We start from the raw sequence: 21,200 nt of genomic DNA, 5'->3' as shown, positions 1-21,200 counted from the left end.
TGTTGTGGGAGCGTACTGGGACCACTGCAATGCACAATCTGGTCTCTATACAATCAAAGTAAGAACTGTGTCCACTTTCTCAACATCACATTAGACAGCCTTCTTGGACTGTGATGTTGCAATTGGAGAGAACAGGCAGCTCCAGACAGGGGTTTACAGAAAACCCACTCACACTGACCAATATCTGCTGTTTGGCCCAAACCATCCCCTTGAACACAAGCTCAGGGTGATCAGGACTCTTCAACACAGAGCCCTACAGGTGCCCACAACTGCAGAGGGAAGGGCTAAAGAACAACAACTTGTACAGAACGCCCTCACAGTATGTGGGTACCCACGATGGTCCCTGGACAAAGTGCAGAAGTCCCAGAAAACAAAGAGACGAGATAGACAGGAGACAGAGACAAGAAGAAGAGGAGTGTCTCTCCCTAATTTAGCAGGAGTAGGGGAAAAATTACAGAGGATCTTCAGACAGCACAAAATCCCAGTTTACTTTAAACCGGTTAACACCTTGAGACAGAAATGAGTTCACCCTAAGGACAGGATCCCTAGTTACAAACAGAGCAATGTAGTGTATTATATCAGATGTCAGGAAAACTGTAATGAACACTACATAGGTGAGACTAAGCAACCTTTAAACAAGAGGCTATACCAGCACCGCAGAGAGGTCGCCAGTGGACCTCAGTCTGCAGTTCATCTCCACCTGAAAGACACCAACCACACGTTTGAGGACAAGGAAGTTAAAATCTTAGCCAGAGAGAAGAAATGGTTTGAGAGAGGGGTCAAGGAAGCATTCTTTGTAAAACAGTTGAAACCCAGCCTTAACCGGGAGGCGGGTCTCAGACACGCTTTGTGTTAAGGATTTTATATATATATTATCACTGTTAAACATTTGTAGCTTTGTCTTCTTTCTCATGAGAACGGTGTTGTGCTGTTTTGCACTTCACCCTGAAGAAACCCATTAAGAAACGTCTGTGTACCCAAACGTATGTTTTATCAAATAATTTAAGCCTAACCAAAACATAATATGTGGATGGTACTTATCTTCATCACATTGGACGGGGATGTAATTATACAGGCTCCTGTCCATGGGGAACGGATGAATCATGTGCTTATGTTAGTAAGTTTTGCTACCACCTGTAAATGGTACTCCGGTGTATGATGACATCTATTGGCTTTATGGTTCCAGACTGTACATGAGTCTCCCACCAAATTGGGGTGGTGTGTGTGCACCTACCCAGGTGACTGACCATACATATGTGGTAAGACCTCCACAGAGAAGAATGGCAGCACCAGACGGAGGAGATTGATATACCCAGATGTGTTACCACATAATCACATGTGGGGCTCGGATGTACTAAAGGACCAAAAAATTGTGGTCTGTAGGAGATAAAATAGCACATTCATTGTTCCCCTGGATAGGAGTGGGAAAAAATTCATTAATGATTGAAACTCTGAATTATTGATTGGGTCTGTTCATGAATGTAACAAAAAAAATAGTAGCAGCTCAAAACACTGAAATAGATGCTTTACGTACCATGGTGATGCAAAATCGCATGGTTTTAGACTTGCTTACTGGTTCACAGGGAGGAGTTTGTGTTCTGCTGAACACAACATGCTGTACTTTCATCCCAGACTCCATTCATTCAGTGGATATGCAGGACGCATTGGAGGAGCTGAATGAACTTCGTGATGCAATGCATAAAGACACCCTAGCCGTGAACCGGTGGAATCCCTGGTCCTGGTTGACTTCAGGACCATGTTGGCAGTTACTATTGAAAATGGTGTCAAATACATTTGTACAGCGTAATCTGGCCTTCCAACAAACTATGCCAAAATATCAAGCATTGAAACAGTCAGACCTTAGTGGAGAAAACTGTAATGACTGTACTGAGAATTATGATGATATTGAAAAGCTCACAACTCCAGTTCAAGCTTGAACTGTTGACGTGATGAGTTAACACACTCTTAGCCTATGAAGCTTTAGCTGAAAAAGTAATAAGACAAGTGGTGTAGTCGAATAATACAGAAAAACGGTTCATTTATACCAGTCGGTAGGAGTGATGTATGGTGGTGGTGTGGTGATAACAGAATCTTTGATAGACTGCCACGAAATGTGTCAGGTTATTGTGCATTAATATCATTATTGTTACCCATGACCCCTGAAGACGTTACGACATATGCAGCCTCTTATTCCTGAGGATTGGCAGAAAGGCATAGCCAGACATAGAGTAAAAAGAGATTGGAAAGGAGTAGGAAATCCAACATATATTGACGCAATAGGAGTCCCCAGAGGAGTGCCTGACGAGTATAAACTGGTTGATCAAATAGCAGCTGGATTCAAATCTTCCATCTGTTGGTGGTGTTCAATTAATAAAAACGTGGACAGAATAAACTAAGTTAATAAACTAACTAACTAAGCTGGGTGATGCCTGCTATACGTTTAACAGGTGATAAACAGGTGGGAAATGTTAAGGATTTTATATATATATTATCACTGTTAAACATTTGTAGCTTTGTCTTCTTTCTCATGAGAACGGTGTTGTGCTGTTTTGCACTTCACCCTGAGAACGTACGTGTTATTCAACCTTGTTTTAGCTTTGTCTTCTTTCTCATGAGAACGGAGATGTGCTGTTTTGCACCTGTCTTAATGCAATCCTGAGAATTCAATTTTGTTTTAGCACTCTGGGGTCAATCTGAACTGGGAATGAAGGACTGGATGTACTTATTGTTATAACATAACTTTGTTTTCGTAGCCGCTAACGACTGGGAGTAAAAGAACTGAAGGTTGAATTTTGACTGATTGTGATGCTTAGTGTTCCAGGCAGATGCAAAACAGCTGATAACTGCAACAGACGAACGAGATGTGCTGACCTGAAGTGTTCTTCCTTACAGCTGCACTTGACGTATGCGTTTATGTTATGGGAAGAAACTTGTCTTGCGTCATTACCCCCACCCTTAGGACAAGTTTCTTGTTTATGTGATGAGGGCGTCTCTTAATAAAAAGAGCGGAAAAGCAGGCCAGACTTTAGTGTAGCCTTGGTGTACAGCCTGGCCGCACTCCGCGCGTAATATTTGACTTTCTGTCTCACTGGTGTTTCTTGACTCTGTTTGTCTTGTTAAAGGTTTAAAAATGTTTGGAGGAGAAAATACCCAACACTTTGTCCCCTGTTTACAATGGGGTACTCTGGTCAAAGCAGTTTCAGTCTTTTGTTCATGGTAATGAGTCATTCACGTCATCAGGAGAGTCAACAAGGGAGCCATCAGGGGAGGCTTCCATCCCATCATTAGGAGAGTGCTAACTAGAGCACAATAGGTGCTAATTAGAGCTATTGTTTAGTCACTAGCCTATAGCAGTCGGCCTCTCAGTAGGAGGGTTGTGGTTAGGTTAAAAACTCCAGCTTTTGTTGGCTTCTGGTTTATTCTTCTCTACAAGAGTCAAGACAGAAGTCAGACTACCAGAGCAAGAATTTTAGCTGAGGAAGCTTATGTGATTTGAAGCGAAACGTCCTCACGTCAAGCAACCCAGTCCAGTCGAAGATTCAAGCTTCTCTACTATCACATTAGACTTGAAGATTTCAAGGTGCAGTCAGGGATGAGAGGGTCTCCATTTATCCACCTCAGAAGTCTGTCTGTGCTTTTTGCGGATGATGTGGAACTGTCATAGAGGTACATATAGAAAAGCTAGAGGGTGGAGTCACGCCTGGCTGTGTGCTGACAAGGAGCATGTGCTACCATTACCACCAGTGTTGTCAAAGTAACTTTGACAAGTTACTTTTTTAGTTGATTTATACAGTTACTTTATGCAGTTACTTCATTAGCAGCTTTAAGCAATTACTTTATTAGAATTTGCCAAAAACTTGCAACTAATAAGTAATGTAACTAATAAGGTAATTAGCAATCTATCTTGGTGACTCTTAAGATTGAGCAATCAGCAAAGTAATCAGCAAAGTAACTAATAGTTACTTTTCTGAGTAGTAAATCTTAAAAATAACCAAATTACATTATGAGTTACTTTATTAATTACATTCAGCAGCTGCTGTCAAGTTGTCCACAGCTGCCAATGACGTAACTGTATAAAGTAACTGTAAAATATAACTGTATAAAGTAACTAACAAAGTAACTCTTCAAAGTTACTTTGAAAACACTGATTGCCACAGAGAGCAAAAGCAATGTTTGAATTGACTGGTTACCACACAGTTCAATGCTACAACTGACACGTCTGATTGTGCTGATTTTATTTGGATTACTTTGATTTTACTGAAATGCATGTACCATGCATTAATGCATTCTCTTTAATTGGTGCTCACGTGAATGGGCTCACGGCTCTAGGATGTGGTGCAGATGAGCTGCCCATGCTTATCTGTCAATCAGGCTATCTCATGGATGGCCGGTAAGCTGATTTTATTTTTCAGCATGTCATGAGAGTCTGCTGATACATCGCAGGGGCTTGTTGAGAGGTGATGTTGTTCATGGCACGTTATGTGTTCTCAAGCTTTCAATTTCAATTTATTTATTTTCATTTATATAGCACCAAATCACAACAGAGTTGCCTCAAGGTGCTTCACACAAGTAAGGTCTAACCTTACTAACCCCCAGAGCAGCAGTGGTAAGAAAAAACTCCATCTGAGGAAGAAACCTCAAGCAGACCAGACTCAAAGGGGTGACCCTCTGCTTGGGCCATGATACACACACAAATTACAGAACAATTCATAAAACAAATATACAGGAAATGCTGTTGGTGCACAGGACAGGAGGGTCTCCAGCACAAATACTACACCCATCTCTGGATGGAGCTGCACCTTAAACAGAGAGAAAAAAACAGAATCAGGCATCAGACAGACAAGAAATACAGTATAATTTGTCAGCATTAAACAACAAGAAAAACAGAAGAAATACTAAGGTGATCGCCGGCCACTAGCCCTAAGCTTCACTGAAAGACACGCTGCGGCCCACTCCGTTTCCTAATAAAATGAATTAAAAGAGTAAAAACTGTAGAACTATACTATGCCAGTATGCTATCCATATGAAAGGGAAAATAAATGCGTCTTAAGTCTGGACTTGAAAATGTCCACAGAATCTGACTGTTTTATTGATGCAGGGAGATCATTCCACAGAACAGGGGCACGATAAGAGAAAGCTCTATGACTCGGAGACTTTTTATTCACCCTAGGGACACAAAGTAGTCCTGCACCATGAGAATGCAAAGCCCGGGCCGGTACGTAAGGTTTAATTAGGTCAGCTAGGTAGGGAGGTGCCAGTCCTAATTAAAGCAATTGTTTAGTCACTAGCCAATAGCAGTCTGCCTCTCGGTAGGAGACCCAGTCCAGTCGAAGATTCAAGCTTCTCTACTATGGAAACCACCTAGACAACTGAGAGCCTTCACAGAAACATTGCAGTAGTCCAATCTAGAAGAGATACACACATGGATCAGGGTCTCAGCATCAGCATAGACAGGATGGGACAAATCTTTGCTATATTTCGCAGGTGGAAGAAAGCAGTCCTAGTAAATCTGCAATGTGGAAGTCAAAGGACAATATAGGATCAAAAATTACCCCAAAGTTCCTCACTTTGTCAGTGTGATGTATGACACACGAGCCTAGGCTAAGTGTTAACTGGTCAAATTGATGCTGATGTCTCACTGGACCAAGAACCAAGTTATCCCAACTGGGATAAGTGTAATATGGGATAATGACAATGTGGGATTAGTGCAATACAAGTTATGTTTGTCCCCCCCCCCCCCCCCAATCTCCTGATGTTTTTTTCAATATTTATTGAAGTATGTGTATGGGTGAGTGTGGGTTTTTAGGGTGGTCATTGTTTTTGAGGATGCACAAGCAAATTTCGTTGTTGATCGCTGTGCAATGACAATAAAGGTGATTCTGATTCTGAACCATCATTTCAGTCTTATCACAGTTTAAAAGTAGGAAATTTCTAGACATCCAGCTTCTTACTGATGCAAGGCAATCTACTAAGGATTTTATGTGGATGAGATGATCAACAGGTATCGGCATGTATAACTGAGTATCATCAGCATAGCAGTGAAAGGTAATCCCAAAACACCGCAATATGTGCCCAAGGGGCGCTATATGAAGGGAGAAAAACAGGGTGCCTAGGATGGACCCCTGTCGAACCCCAAATTTCATGTCACTAAGGTTAGAGGTAGGGTTACTGTACAAAACACAGTGATAACGACTGGTCAGGTATGATGTCAACCATGCAAGGGAACTCCCAGTAATCCCAAAGTGATTTTCCAGCCTATCAAGTAGAATATGATGATCCACGGCATCAAATGCAGCAATGAGATCTAACAGCACCAGAACCGTAGTGGTGTCCGCATCCATTACAAGCAGAAGATCATTCACCACTTTAGTGAGAGCCGTCTCTGTGGAATATTTTCTAAAAGCAGACTGCAGTGGCTCAAAGAGATTATTCTCAGTAAGATAGTCCACGAGCTGCCGTGACACCACTTTTTTCCAGAATTTTAAAGAAAAATGATAGATTTGATATCGGCCGATAGTTTTTCAATACACTAGGGTCAAGATTAGGTTTCTTAAGTAATGGTTTAATCACTGCAGATTTGAAACATTTAGGAACAGATCCAGAAGTTATTGAGAGATAAATAATTTTCAACACAGTCGGCCCAAGAGTGGGCCACAGGTCCTTAAACAGTTTTGTTGGTATAGGACAGTGGTTTCCAAACTATTCCAGAAAGGGCAGAGAAGGTGCAGGTTTTCTTTGCAGCCAGTGACTTCAGCAGGTGATTTCACTGATTAACATCACTTAGAGCAGGTGGGATGAGTTCTTCAGTGAAACTCATCCCACTCAATCACAGAACACAGAAACAGAAAGTGACACTTTGTTCTGTGGGATGAACAAACAGGTGGGCGTGGCCGCAAACAGCAGCAGTTGTTGAGATCTCTGGACCCACGAGTCACAGCTGGAGAACATGTACTGTGTTTTGAAGGACATGACATTACAACTCTACACCGTGTGGCGCATGCGTGTGCTTGCTGTCCTCACGTGGAAATGCATAAAAACATATATCGCCTTTGCCACGGGCTGGAGCAATGCACACATCGGCAGGCTGCTCCATGTGAAAAGGACCGTCTGATCATGTTTATTGTTTATTTATTTGGATCCCAGTTAGCTACAACTGAGCTGCAGATATTCTTCCTGGGGTCCACACAAATCAACAAACACAATATACAGAAATCAAAAATGCATTCAAAAATATATAAAATGAGAAATAATAAAAAAGGGAAAAACATAAAACAAAAACAAGTTCCAATCAAATTAATCTTCACATCTTATCAATTCATATATACAAAAACTTAATGATCAAAAATGAAACCCAGATTGTTTATTATGTCCATAAATATGTCATGTGAACACTCAGGTGGCAATATGAATGTCACGTCAACTACATCAGCTATGGTCCACATGACGTGGTGTCTGTCCTTCGGCGTGCCGCTCGGTGGACGTGCGTGTGGGGGCCGGCTGGAAACACCGGGGCAGTAGATGTAGACCAAGAGCGACCTGCTTCATTCATGTAATTTCATGACTGTACGTCTATGACCATGGGTCTTCTACAGAGGAACAGAAGGTTCATACTTGTATTGTCCGCTCAATAAGAGAGATTAAATATTAGAAATTGCAGTGGTTTTTTTTATGGTGTGTGTGGTTTTTTTTTCTCCATGTTCCACATGTTTCATCTGCTCGCACTGTGTGCATGATACAGCAGTGACGGTTTCATGCATGAAATCGTCACTGCTGTATCGTGCAACCCTGTCCTACCGTGTGTCCCTCCCGACAGCGTGTGGAATGTTTTTGCGGTTCCCCATTTTGTTTTTTGTTTGTGGATTTTCTTCCAGTTTCTGCGTGAAGGGGCCCTTAAAGTTGTTCCAATTTCGGTAAGGATGTGGTGCAAATTATTGTTTGTGCTAATAGGATGAGTAAATGGAATAGTTTTGACTATGTTGAATGTTTGGTCTCCAAAGTAAAGGTCAAACAAGGTCAACGTCCATTGGATTCTGTGACATGTGACATATGTTACCCTGTAACATGATAACTAAGCATGAAACATGGTGCAAACTGTTCCTTTTAAAACTCTATTAACTCAACCAACTACTTTTTACCAAAACTGGAGCAATTAAAACTTTTGACCCCTGTACAAACTGAAATTGACCTTTGTCACCATTCTTGCTGTTTTTACCCCATAACTCCAGAACATTCAGTCACATATTGTCCAGATATACCTTTTTGGAATCTTTATGATCCAACAAATAATGTGGTGTAGTTTTCTATATGATTGGAGCATTTTTAAATTTTGACCCCTGTGCAATTCTTCAATTGACCCCTACCTGGCCGCCTATTGGAAATGTAGGTGGCTAACATGCTTTTACAAAAGAGTAATGTCTAAGGAGTATGTGTGGCAATTTTGGGGCTTGTATCCAGAAATGAACAATTGTGGCAGTTATCTGCTCCACTATTTGTGCTCTGGATCTCTTTCATTCAGTTCAATTTTATGTTTATATTTGCACTTGAAAGGCTGCACCTTACTTTTCGTTGTACCTGTTACAATGACAATAAAGAATCTGTATCTGTAATTCACTTTTCTCTTGAACACAGTTACAAGTGGACTTTGCTTGGTTGACATACAAGGTCTGGTAGAAAAGTATCCGACCTTTTTATTTTTTTCAAAAACCTGATGGATTTGAATCACGTGTGCTTGCATGAGCCAACCTTGAACCTTCATGCACATGCATGATTTTTTTCACGCCTGTCGGTTGCGTCATTTGCTTGTAAGCAGCCTTTGTGTGAGGATGGGTGGAGTCTCTCGTCTTTTTCTTTGCAAGGAAATGGCGGAACGACTGGAGCAGCGTGACTGCATCAAATTTTGCCACAAACTGGGCGACAGCCAGGTGAAAACCATTCGGATTATTCAGACGGCTTTCGGTGATGATCCTCTGGACATCACACAGATTAAGGAGCGGGACGGCCGCACAACGGTGGAGGGTGCGCCGCGCTCCGTTCGGCATCAACACACTGAAACGACCGGATCATTTCCAAAGTGAATGCTGTGGTGATGTGGGACCGTCGTGTGACTCTCCGAGAAATTGCCGAAGAGGTGGACATCAGCACTTTTTCGGCACATTCCACTGTGAAAGAAGATTTTGCCATGAAAAGGAGTGGCGGCGAAATTCATCGGCACGAAGCTGATGGCGCAGCAACAGTGCCTCCGTGATGAAGCCTCACAGGACATGTTGTGGCATGCTGACCTCGTCCACCATTCGGAAGTTTCAGACAGCTTTCGGTGGCTTTTCAGTCGTGTGACTATCCGAGAAATTGTGGAAGAGCTGGTCTCAAGCCCAACACTTAGACCATCACCTCCCCTAAAAAACTGGTCTGAAAACCTCTTCATCAAAATTATGCGACCAAGAGGCACAAACATTATTAATATCACACTGAAATGTATATGAACAGTATCTCCTGTTAGCACCAATTATAGAACGGGAGCCTTCCAAGGCTCAGATTGCTGATTGTACTTATATACAACATCATTATCACTATTACACATCTTATCAATAAATTTTATAGAACACTTTGCAAGATGAAGCTCAATACCCATACAATTTGGAAGATATAGCAAGATATTACACTGTGTGGTATATAGCACACATATGGTACACCAACATTATTTACAAAAATAACAGGATCCAGCCCCGGAACACTTGGAAATAATAAGCTTGCTCTTTTTGCCTTTCAACAAAATTTCAATTTTTTTTTAGCATACTCCTCACAAACTGTAGTCATACATTCTAATACACTAACACTAGGTCAGACCTGTACGCTTAGCTTTTTCACTAGGAGCACAGGTGCTCCAAAATGAAAAAATTTAGGAGCACAGATAAAAATTTAGGAGCACTGTGAAATTTCTTGATACAATTTTATTATTAATGCAAAGACACATACTGTACAGAGAGTACATTTTCCACACTCACATGCACATTTTATATGATTCTATTGTTGTATTTATTTCATTGTTTTTTACTTCCTTTTCTATCATTATTTACATCATTGCTTTTGTCCATTTCATTACTGTTTGCTGTGTATTTCTTGCATTATTTTTATATGCAAAACATCATGCTATCCTCATGCACTAGCCACGGAAAGATCTTAACCCAGTCTGATCTGAATTTATGAACTTTGCTCGTAGTTCTAGACCTACTGCCAGTTTCACTGCCTGTTGCCATCTCCTCCTGATCCTCCTCATCATTTTCCTCATCTCCCCAGGTTCCCTCCCCTGGTTCCTTGGGTTTCCTTTGAAAGTACGACAAAATCATTTTCTAGTCTCCTCACACACCTTTAGTTGTAAATGTAGCTGCTATGCTAGTGCTCGCTTATCTGACTGCACAAACTAGTCGCAAGCCAATATCAGAGCATAGCGAATCAGTGCAGCTTGTGCGTTGAGATGTCACCGCGTCATCACAAGAGGTCTACATTTCCCCGCTCGGTCACATTTTACAAGGGAAGGATAAAAAAGGAAATATTAAGTTGTAGAATCTTGTCGATTTGTACAGATGTGGGAATGGTTTTCTCTATGGGATATACAGTGGTCCCTCGTTTATCGCGAGAGTTACATTCTAAAAATAGCCCACAATAGGCGAAATCTGCGAAGTGGCCAGCATTATTTTTTACAATTATTATAGACATTTTAAGGCTGTAAAACCCCTCACTACACACTTTATACACTTTTCTCAATCAGACATGAACATTTCCTCACTTTTCTCTTGTGTGTAAACACTCTCAAAGTTCAAACCTGAGTAGAAAAATAAGACCAACCTGTTTTCAGGCCCAAACATTTGTTTGAGAAATAAAAATAGAACGTTTTCCTATAAATAATTATGATGGCTTTTAGAACTAACGAATTTAATTTTAACGATCAACCTACGAGGTTGGACACATAAGAAATTATTAATAGTGACTGACCAGTATTTCACAGTTCCTCTGATCGCGACTCTTCGTCCTGGCGCCGCTGCGCTGTCGCGCCTTTTTCCACTGACTCACACCTCGCTGCAGGTGTCTTTTTCCGAGTGAAGAACACAGTTATGGGTAGTTGCTGGCACTGTTTTTTCTTCTGGGCGAGAAGATTCTTATAAAGAGACACGCAGAACACAATGCACATGCTCTGCCTTCACGGTGTCGCGACCGGCTGCTTGATGAGGCTGCGGAATACAATGCACTGTAAAAAAAAGCATGCAAAATTGGACTAAAAAAAATCCGTGAAACAGCGAGGCCGCAAAAGGTGAACCGCTTTATAGCGAGGGACCACTGTATTTATTTTAGGAGCAAAATGCGAATGAAAGGGTTGAAATACATTCTCGCACACGTGCGCCCGTTTTATTTTTTTTCCTCGCACAATCAAATTTTAGGCGCAATATGCGAGCAAAAAACGCTCGCACTGTACAGCCCTGCAGGTGCCAGTAAGTTGATATTTTCTGCATAACTAAATGCACCAGCATAGACACCATGCATATGACAACCAACACCCAGACTTTGCAACTTGTTCATCAAACCATCAATATACACACAAAACAGTATAGGTGACATGACCCCACCTTGTTTAACACCATTAGAAATGGAAAAATAAGGGGAATATATATTCTCCCATCTAAACCTCAGCTTTTGACTGAGACACATATCTAAAAGAAACCTACAATACAAGGGACATGAACCTCTATCTATTAAAACTCTAAATACGTAAGCGACAGTAATTAACCCTGTCAAAGTAGTTTTATTTCTGTTCTTACTTGTTAAGTGTATTTTCAGACTACCGCTGACAACGTGACTGAGATGAGCGCCTTAAAGTGACGATTCATGATAATTTAACTAATCATCAGTGTTGCCACAGTTACTTTGAACAAGTAATCCAATTACTGATTACTGATTACTCCTTGAAAAAGTAACTTAGTTACTTTACTGATTACTCAATTGTAAAAGTAACTAAGTTAGATTACTAATTACTTTTTTAGTTACTTTCCCAGCTGCCGACAACAACCCTCTGCCACCTCAACATGACAATACCTGTTTTTTCCAAAACTTACTTTATAGTAAGTTATAGTACTTTACACAGAGACTGCTACCTGCTGCTTTGGACTTTGAACTAATAGTCTTTTTCAAGACTTTTTTACTTTTTTACCTTTTTATTTTTTTTTTTTTTTTTACTTTTTTACTTGACTCTACTGGTGGTCGGCTCTCACTGCGGTATTGTATCACTTCTTGTTCCGGAGCACAGCGGTGTTTTTCTGTATCTGTTAGCTGTTTGATCTGCGCAGTTAGATTGATCTAGTTATCTAGATTACGATTTGTTTCCCAGTGTAATCTTTACGTGCCTTAACTAAAGCACTCCTTCTGCTGAATCACCTCTAAATTATTTACACATTATTCGCTTTGCGTGTTTTTAGGAATCCGCTAGCTTAGCGTAGCTACTAGCTCTTAGCCGATTTAGCATGGCGGCTTCTCCTGTCTCTCCCGCACTTTTCTGCTCTGGGTGTGAAATGTTTAGTTATTCCTCGGCCTCCTTTAGCAGTAATGGTACTTGTAATAAGTGTAGCTTATTCGTAGCTTTGGAGGCCAGGCTGGGCGAATTGGAGACTCGGCTCCGCACCGTGGAAAATTCTACAGCTAGCAAGGCCCCTGTAGTCGGTGCGGACCAAGGTAGCTTAGCCGCCGTTAGTTCCCCCCTGGCAGATCCCGAGCAGCCGGGAAAGCAGGCCGACTGGGTGACTGTGAGGAGGAAGCGTAGCCCTAAACAGAAGCCCCGTGTACACCGCCAACCCGTTCACATCTTTAACCGTTTTTCCCCACTCGACGATACACCCGCCGAGGATCAAACTCTGGTTATTGGCGACTCTGTTTTGAGAAATGTGAAGTTAGCGACACCAGCAACCATAGTCAATTGTCTTCCGGGGGCCAGAGCAGGCGACATTGAAGGAAATTTGAAACTGCTGGCTAAGGCTAAGCGTAAATTTGGTAAGATTGTAATTCACGTCGGCAGTAATGACACCCGGTTACGCCAATCGGAGGTCACTAAAATTAACATTGAATCGGTGTGTAACTTTGCAAAAACAATGTCGGACTCTGTAGTTTTCTCTGGGCCCCTCCCCAATCAGACCGGGAGTGACATGTTTAGCCGCATGTTCTCCTTGAATTGCTGGCTGTCTGAGTGGTGTCCAAAAAATGAGGTGGGCTTCATAGATAATTGGCAAAGCTTCTGGGGAAAACCTGGTCTTGTTAGGAGAGACGGCAGCCATCCCACTTTGGATGGAGCAGCTCTCATTTCTAGAAATCTGGCCAATTTTCTTAAATCCTCCAAACCGTGACTATCCAGGGTTGGGACCAGGAAGCAGAGTTGTAGTCTTACACACCTCTCTGCAGCTTCTCTCCCCCTGCCATCCCCTCATTACCCCATCCCCGTAGAGACGGTGCCTGCTCCCAGACTACCAATAACCAGCAAAAATCTATTTAAGCATAAAAATTCAAAAAGAAAAAATAATATAGCACCTTCAACTGCACCACAGACTAAAACAGTTAAATGTGGTCTATTAAACATTAGGTCTCTCTCTTCTAAGTCCCTGTTGGTAAATGATATAATAATTGATCAACATATTGATTTATTCTGCCTAACAGAAACCTGGTTACAGCAGGATGAATATGTTAGTTTAAATGAGTCAACACCCCCGAGTCACACTAACTGTCAGAATGCTCGTAGCACGGGCCGGGGTGGAGGATTAGCAGCAATCTTCCATTCCAGCTTATTAATTAATCCAAAACCCAGACAGAGCTTTAATTCATTTGAAAGCTTGTCTCTTAGTCTTGTCCATCCAAATTGGAAGTCCCAAAAACCAGTTTTATTTGTTATTATCTATCGTCCACCTGGTCGTTACTGTGAGTTTCTCTGTGAATTTTCAGACCTTTTGTCTGACTTAGTGCTTAGCTCAGATAAGATAATTATAGTGGGCGATTTTAACATCCACACAGATGCTGAGAATGACAGCCTCAACACTGCATTTAATCTATTATTAGACTCTATTGGCTTTGCTCAAAAAGTAAATGAGTCCACCCACCACTTTAATCATATCTTAGATCTTGTTCTGACTTATGGTATGGAAATAGAAGACTTAACAGTATTCCCTGATAACTCCCTTCTGTCTGATCATTTCTTAATAACATTTACATTTACTCTGATGGACTACCCAGCAGTGGGGAATAAGTTTCATTACACTAGAAGTCTTTCAGAAAGCGCTGTAACTAGGTTTAAGGATATGATTCCTTCTTTATGTTCTCTAATGCCATATACCAACACAGTGCAGAGTAGCTACCTAAACTCTGTAAGGGAGATAGAGTATCTCGTCAATAGTTTTACATCCTCATTGAAGACAACTTTGGATGCTGTAGCTCCTCTGAAAAAGAGAGCTTTAAATCAGAAGTGTCTGACTCCGTGGTATAACTCACAAACTCGTAGCTTAAAGCAGATAACCCGTAAGTTGGAGAGGAAATGGCGTCTCACTAATTTAGAAGATCTTCACTTAGCCTGGAAAAAGAGTCTGTTGCTCTATAAAAAAGCCCTTCGTAAAGCTAGGACATCTTTCTACTCATCACTAATTGAAGAAAATAAGAACAACCCCAGGTTTCTTTTCAGCACTGTAGCCAGGCTGACAAAGAGTCAGAGCTCTATTGAGCTGAGTATTCCATTAACTTTAACTAGTAATGACTTCATGACTTTCTTTGCTAACAAAATTTTAACTATTAGAGAAAAAATTACTCATAACCATCCCAAAGACGTATCGTTATCTTTGGCTGCTTTCAGTGATGCCGGTATTTGGTTAGACTCTTTCTCTCCGATTGTTCTGTCTGAGTTATTCTCATTAGTTACTTCATCCAAACCATCAACATGTTTATTAGACCCCATTCCTACCAGGCTGCTCAAGGAAGCCCTACCATTATTTAATGCTTCGATCTTAAATATGATCAATCTATCTTTGTTAGTTGGCTATGTACCACAGGCTTTTAAGGTGGCAGTAATTAAACCATTACTTAAAAAGCCATCACTTGACCCAGCTATCTTAGCTAATTATAGGCCAATCTCCAACCTTCCTTTTCTCTCAAAAATTCTTGAAAGGGTAGTTGTAAAACAGCTAACTGATCATCTGCAGAGGAATGGTCTATTTGAAGAGTTTCAGTCAGGTTTTAGAATTCATCATAGTACAGAAACAGCATTAGTGAAGGTTACAAATGATCTTCTTATGGCCTCGGACAGTGGACTCATCTCTGTGCTTGTTCTGTTAGATCTCAGTGCTGCTTTTGATACTGTTGACCATAAAATTTTATTACAGAGATTAGAGCATGCCATAGGTATTAAAGGCACTGCGCTGCGGTGGTTTGAATCATATTTGTCTAATAGATTACAATTTGTTCATGTAAATGGGGAATCTTCTTCACAGACTAAAGTTAATTATGGAGTTCCACAAGGTTCTGTGCTAGGACCAATTTTATTCACTTTATACATGCTTCCCTTAGGCAGTATTATTAGACGGTATTGCTTAAATTTTCATTGTTACGCAGATGATACCCAGCTTTATCTATCCATGAAGCCAGAGGACACACACCAATTAGCTAAACTGCAGGATTGTCTTACAGACATAAAGACATGGATGACCTCTAATTTCCTGCTTTTAAACTCAGATAAAACTGAAGTTATTGTACTTGGCCCCACAAATCTTAGAAACATGGTGTCTAACCAGATCCTTACTCTGGATGGCATTACCCTGACCTCTAGTAATACTGTGAGAAATCTTGGAGTCATTTTTGATCAGGATATGTCATTCAAAGTGCATATTAAACAAATATGTAGGACTGCTTTTTTGCATTTACGCAATATCTCTAAAATCAGAAAGGTCTTGTCTCAGAGTGATGCTGAAAAACTAATTCATGCATTTATTTCCTCTAGGCTGGACTATTGTAATTCATTATTATCAGGTTGTCCTAAAAGTTCCCTAAAAAGCCTTCAGTTAATTCAAAATGCTGCAGCTAGAGTACTGACGGGGACTAGAAGGAGAGAGCATATCTCACCCATATTGGCCTCTCTTCATTGGCTTCCTGTTAATTCTAGAATAGAATTTAAAATTCTTCTTCTTACTTATAAGGTTTTGAATAATCAGGTCCCATCTTATCTTAGGGACCTCGTAGTACCATATTACCCCAATAGAGCGCTTCGCTCTCAGACTGCAGGCTTACTTGTAGTTCCTAGGGTTTGTAAGAGTAGAATGGGAGGCAGAGCCTTCAGCTTTCAGGCTCCTCTCCTGTGGAACCAGCTCCCAATTCAGATCAGGGAGACAGACACCCTCTCTACTTTTAAGATTAGGCTTAAAACTTTCCTTTTGCTAAAGCTTATAGTTAGGGCTGGATCAGGTGACCCTGAACCATCCCTTAGTTATGCTGCTATAGACGTAGACTGCTGGGGGGTTCCCATGATGCACTGTTTCTTTTTCTTTTTGCTCTGTATGCACCACTCTGCATTTAATCATTAGTGATCGATCTCTGCTCCCCTCCACAGCATGTCTTTTTCCTGGTTCTCTCCCTCAGCCCCAACCAGTCCCAGCAGAAGACTGCCCCTCCCTGAGCCTGGTTCTGCTGGAGGTTTCTTCCTGTTAAAAGGGAGTTTTTCCTTCCCACTGTAGCCAAGTGCTTGCTCACAGGGGGTCGTTTTGACCGTTGGGGTTTTACATAATTATTGTATGGCCTTGCCTTACAATATAAAGCGCCTTGGGGCAACTGTTTGTTGTGATTTGGCGCTATATAAAAAAAATTGATTGATTGATTGATTGATAGTCACCCTTTCTTGACTTTAATGAAAATAAATATTTGTTTTATAAAAAGTAAAATAAAGACCTCTTTCTTGACCTCATATTTAACTGTTGACAGCACTGTAACAGTAAAACTTGCAATTTCGAACCTACATTGTTTATAAATGTAACTATTAAATTCATTCTAGCATTTTTCTAACATTTAAATTCTCTTTAAATATTTTACTTGTCGAAATTATTATTATTTTAAGTAGTATTAGTAGTTGTAAAAAAAGGCTTCAAAACTGGACCTTTAATCTAGGGGTGTTGTGAGGGGGGCACATCCCTGCCCCACGCCCCCATTCCATCTGGATTCGCCCCTGCTTTGGTGTTTGAGCACAAAGAATGGATAACATTTATTTATGCAGAAAACATGACCAGATCTACAGGTAAGAAAGTTTTATTGTGTTTTCACATCATGCGGTCCTCAGAAAGAGAGTTTAGGTGCATTTGAGTGGAAAATAGTGTTAGTTGTTGACACGTCGCGGAGGATCAGCTGTTTTTAACGAGACGATACGGAGCGACTCAGCTCAGAATTCTAAATAAAGGAGGGAAAAAAGTATAAAAATGTCTTTGTAAAGCTCAGTGCAGGTGTGCTGTTGTCACCGCGCTTTAAGAGGTGAGGACGCGTCGAGCAGCTGCAAAAAACCGTGGATGAAAAGCTCACAGCTCGCTTAAAGTGGGCAGTTCAGTCGAACCCCGACCTCCTGCCCACAGACCAAGTTTAATGCTGCTATCGACCCACAATGAAAAATAATAGTAACGCACAGTGACATGGAGAAGTAACTTTAATCTGATTACTGATTTGGAAAGATTAACGCGTTAGATTACTCGTTACTAAAAAAGTGGTCAGATTAGAGTAACGCGTTACTGAAAGCACCAACTGTAATGAAGTCTTACAGCCTGCAAGATGTTAACAATCATGAACCCTTGGAGAAACATAACAGAAGGAATCAGCCCATGCTTGACAGCGGCACAAGAGCTAGTGGCAGAATAATGCCAGGTGGTAAGAAACATCAAATCGAATAAATTTTATTTATATAGCACCAAATCACAACAAACAGTTGCCCCAAGGTGCTTTATATTGTAAGGCAAAGCCATACAATAATTACGGAAAAACCCCAACGGCCAAAACGACTCCCTGTGAGCAAGCACTTGGCTACAGTGGGAAGGAAAAACTCCCTTTTAACAGGAAGAAACCTCCAGCAGAACCAGGCTCAGGGAGGGGCAGTCTTCTGCTGGGACTGGTTGGGGCTGAGGGAGAGAACCAGGAAAAAGACATGCTGTGGAGGGGAGCAGAGATCGATCACTAATGATTAAATGCAGAGTGGTGCATACAGAGCAAAAAGAGAAAGAAACACTCCCTGTCTGTCTCCCTGATCTGAATTGGGAGCTGGTTCCACAGGAGAGGAGCCTGAAAGCTGAAGGCTCTGCCTCCCATTCTACTTTTACAACCCTAGGAACTACAAGTAAGCCTGCAGTCTGAGAGCGAAGCGCTCTATTGGGGTGATATGGTACTATGAGGTCCCTAAGATAAGATGGGACCTGATTATTCAAAACCTTATAAGTAAGAAGAAGAATTTTAAATTCTATTCTGGAATTAACAGGGAGCCAATGAAGAGAGGCCAATATGGATGAAATATGCTCTCTCCTTCTAGTCCCTGTCAGTACTCTTGCTGCAGCATTTTGAATTAACTGAAGGCTTTTCAGGGAACTTTAAATATCCGTATAAGCAACACAAATTCTTGGTAGAACACAAATATTTGACAGGGGGACTCTGTGGATACCCATTTAATAAAGCCCATGTTAATATCTATATACATAATGGTCTCACTGCGTAGGGCGTCCGAAACCGATATCTGAGTCTTGACAACAATATCGTGTGGTTGTTCCTAAATCCTGGTGCATCTCTACCCAGTAAATGTGAACCAGTCCACAGTTACCTCAGAGGACACCCAGAGTCCATTGCAGAGTGTGTAGCCTGTCTCACCTGATTACGGTGGGGTACAGCTCTCCGGTGTATAGATAGACTGTAGTGAAGGATGCTGAGGTAAAACCTTTGCCAAGACACGCTAGAGTGGTTCTGACCATCTGCAAGTCTGAGGACATTTGAGAAAAACTGATTTGTTGAGGTTACACTAACTAGCAACCAGTAACTTAAATAACCATTTACACTGATGTTACCCACCAGCTGGGACAAAGATGTTGGCAAATATGACAAGGCCCGAGAGGAAAAGGCAGATAGTCTGGGACACCCGGCGGCCCAGGTAACTGAGTGTCCACAGAGCAAAGACTTTGGCAGGAATATCAACAGCTCCAAAGATCAGCTGCATCAGGTAGATGCTCACCTGAAACCAACAAGGAAGAGAAGACTGCAGTAAAAATCAATGTCTATGTCAAAGAACAAATCAAAACCACTGAAACTGTCTGACACCATCACATCCTGAGGGAACCAAATCAACTTGAGTTCAAAGCTGACAGGAACACCAAAGGAGCTAAAAGCACCAAACTGGACAACAAAGAACCATAAACTGGCCTCAAACTCAGTCTCTGGGGTCAGAGGCTTTAACCACAAAGCTAGAACCAAAGGTATCCGTGACCTTAAGGGACAGAATGTCTGTGTGACCCCAAAGTAATCATGGGGCCAGTTGCATTACACAACATAAAGCCACAAAAAGACATTCCAACAGGATTTCCATTAAACATGTCAAAGGTCCAAGTAAAAGAAAAAAAAAAAAGCTTTTATATAAAGTATTTAATGAAAACAAAGGGAGCAAAAAATATACAAAAACAGAAAAATAATTGACAGTTTTAGGCACTTCCTGCAGATACATGTCCAGTTGACATGGACATCAAAGCCATGAATGCAGATCATCAGGGACCAGTACAATTAAAAAATAAAATACATTAAATGACATCATTAACCCTCTGGATTCCAGGGTATAACTGGCCGTTTTTGACTACTTTTGGTTTGACCTTTATAATTTAACTTTAAAAAGTGTTTACCTGGCCTTGTTAGGTGCCATTTTTTCAGCACAACTTCACCTGTGTGACTTTGCAGTTTCTCATTTATTCTGACTGAATGTATTAACACAGTGAACCAGAAATCACACAAAAAACATAAAATCCAAATAGAAAAAAATTTTTTGGACTATGAAAACCACAAACTTGTTTAACAAACCATTTTCATAACTTCAAATGTAAATATAAATTGTACATTTCCAAAACTTGTACAAATGTAGCCAAAACAACAGTTAAATACAAATATTTACATAAATGCAGGAAACGCTTCAGACATTTTTTTTGTACAATTATTTACAAAACAGTCAGATTTCACAATAAGATTTAGAATTTCAAAAACATACAGTGCAGGAAATGCTAATGCTAAACTATTTAGAAAACAATCAGATGTCAAAATAAGATGCAACACAAACTATTTGTGCCACTCAAAAAAAAAAAATAAATAAATCGATTCCTGTCCCAACACAACACAGACGGGCACATCACAGGCCTGACACTTCCATGGTGAGTCACTCCTCTTGTTGTCCACCTGAAGGCACCGTTGGCACCTCAGTCTGCCTTCTGTGGCTTTTTGGCGAGGATCTGTGCCTGTCATAATTGGCACAGGAACATGGTTCTGGTTCCTGTGCTGTGGGACACCTGTCTTGTCTGTGCCACACAGTTGACACACCAGCTCCACCATAAAGTCCTTGTGTGTCATGGGCTGCACTTGCTTGAAACTGCTGATCTCACAATGCAAGATGAATGCATTTGTTGTTGCAATGTCAAGGAAGTGCGCAACACTGTCCTGTACCAGCGTGGAGTTTTCAGATGGGTGGAGTAGTACTGGATGAGCTGGTCAGATAGGTCGACTGCACCCATGTTTTTATTATAAGCCAACACTGGGGTAGAACAGGGAATGTCTCTCACTGTCCAGCGTCCATCCTTCACATCTTTCACCCTACTCCACACTGTCTCACCGGAAAATGCATGATGGATGGTGGAGCACACAGACACCTCCTGTGTGTCCATCCACTTTACAAACATCAGAGGCCCCTCTCTTATCCATCTTATAGATCCTCTGTCAGATTTTTTTGTGAGAGCATTTGCCCTCCCTCTGGGGCATCCTCGTCTGTTCTCCCTGTATGTGCCACATGCCCCAAACTTCATGTTAGCCAGGTCCATGAACAGTTTGGGACTCGTGTAAAAATTGTCCATGTAAATGTGGTACCCAGTACCAAGCGAGGATGGCTGGATCAGGTTCATGACCACATCGTAAGACAGCCCATGCTCACT

The 21,200-nt window shown here is 41.2% G+C and overlaps 1 protein-coding gene across 1 annotated transcript in view; it reads right to left on the bottom strand.

The window, feature by feature from the left end:
• oatx (organic anion transporter X) overlaps positions 1-21,200 on the bottom strand; it is a 144,364-nt gene that overhangs the window by 1,183 nt on the left and 121,981 nt on the right. The window contains exons 11-12 of the mRNA XM_034177548.1: positions 19,093-19,252; positions 18,895-19,003 (exon numbers count right to left, since the gene is read on the bottom strand). Of these exons, the coding sequence (XP_034033439.1) occupies positions 18,895-19,003; positions 19,093-19,252 (269 nt within the window). The remainder of the gene's footprint in view (positions 1-18,894; positions 19,004-19,092; positions 19,253-21,200) is intronic.

This window comes from Thalassophryne amazonica, chromosome 9, assembly GCF_902500255.1.
Source record: "Thalassophryne amazonica chromosome 9, fThaAma1.1, whole genome shotgun sequence".
NCBI classification, from domain to species: domain Eukaryota; kingdom Metazoa; phylum Chordata; class Actinopteri; order Batrachoidiformes; family Batrachoididae; genus Thalassophryne; species Thalassophryne amazonica.
The sequence above is the reverse complement of the archived record's forward strand: the minus strand, read 5'-3'. Positions and strand labels throughout refer to the sequence as shown.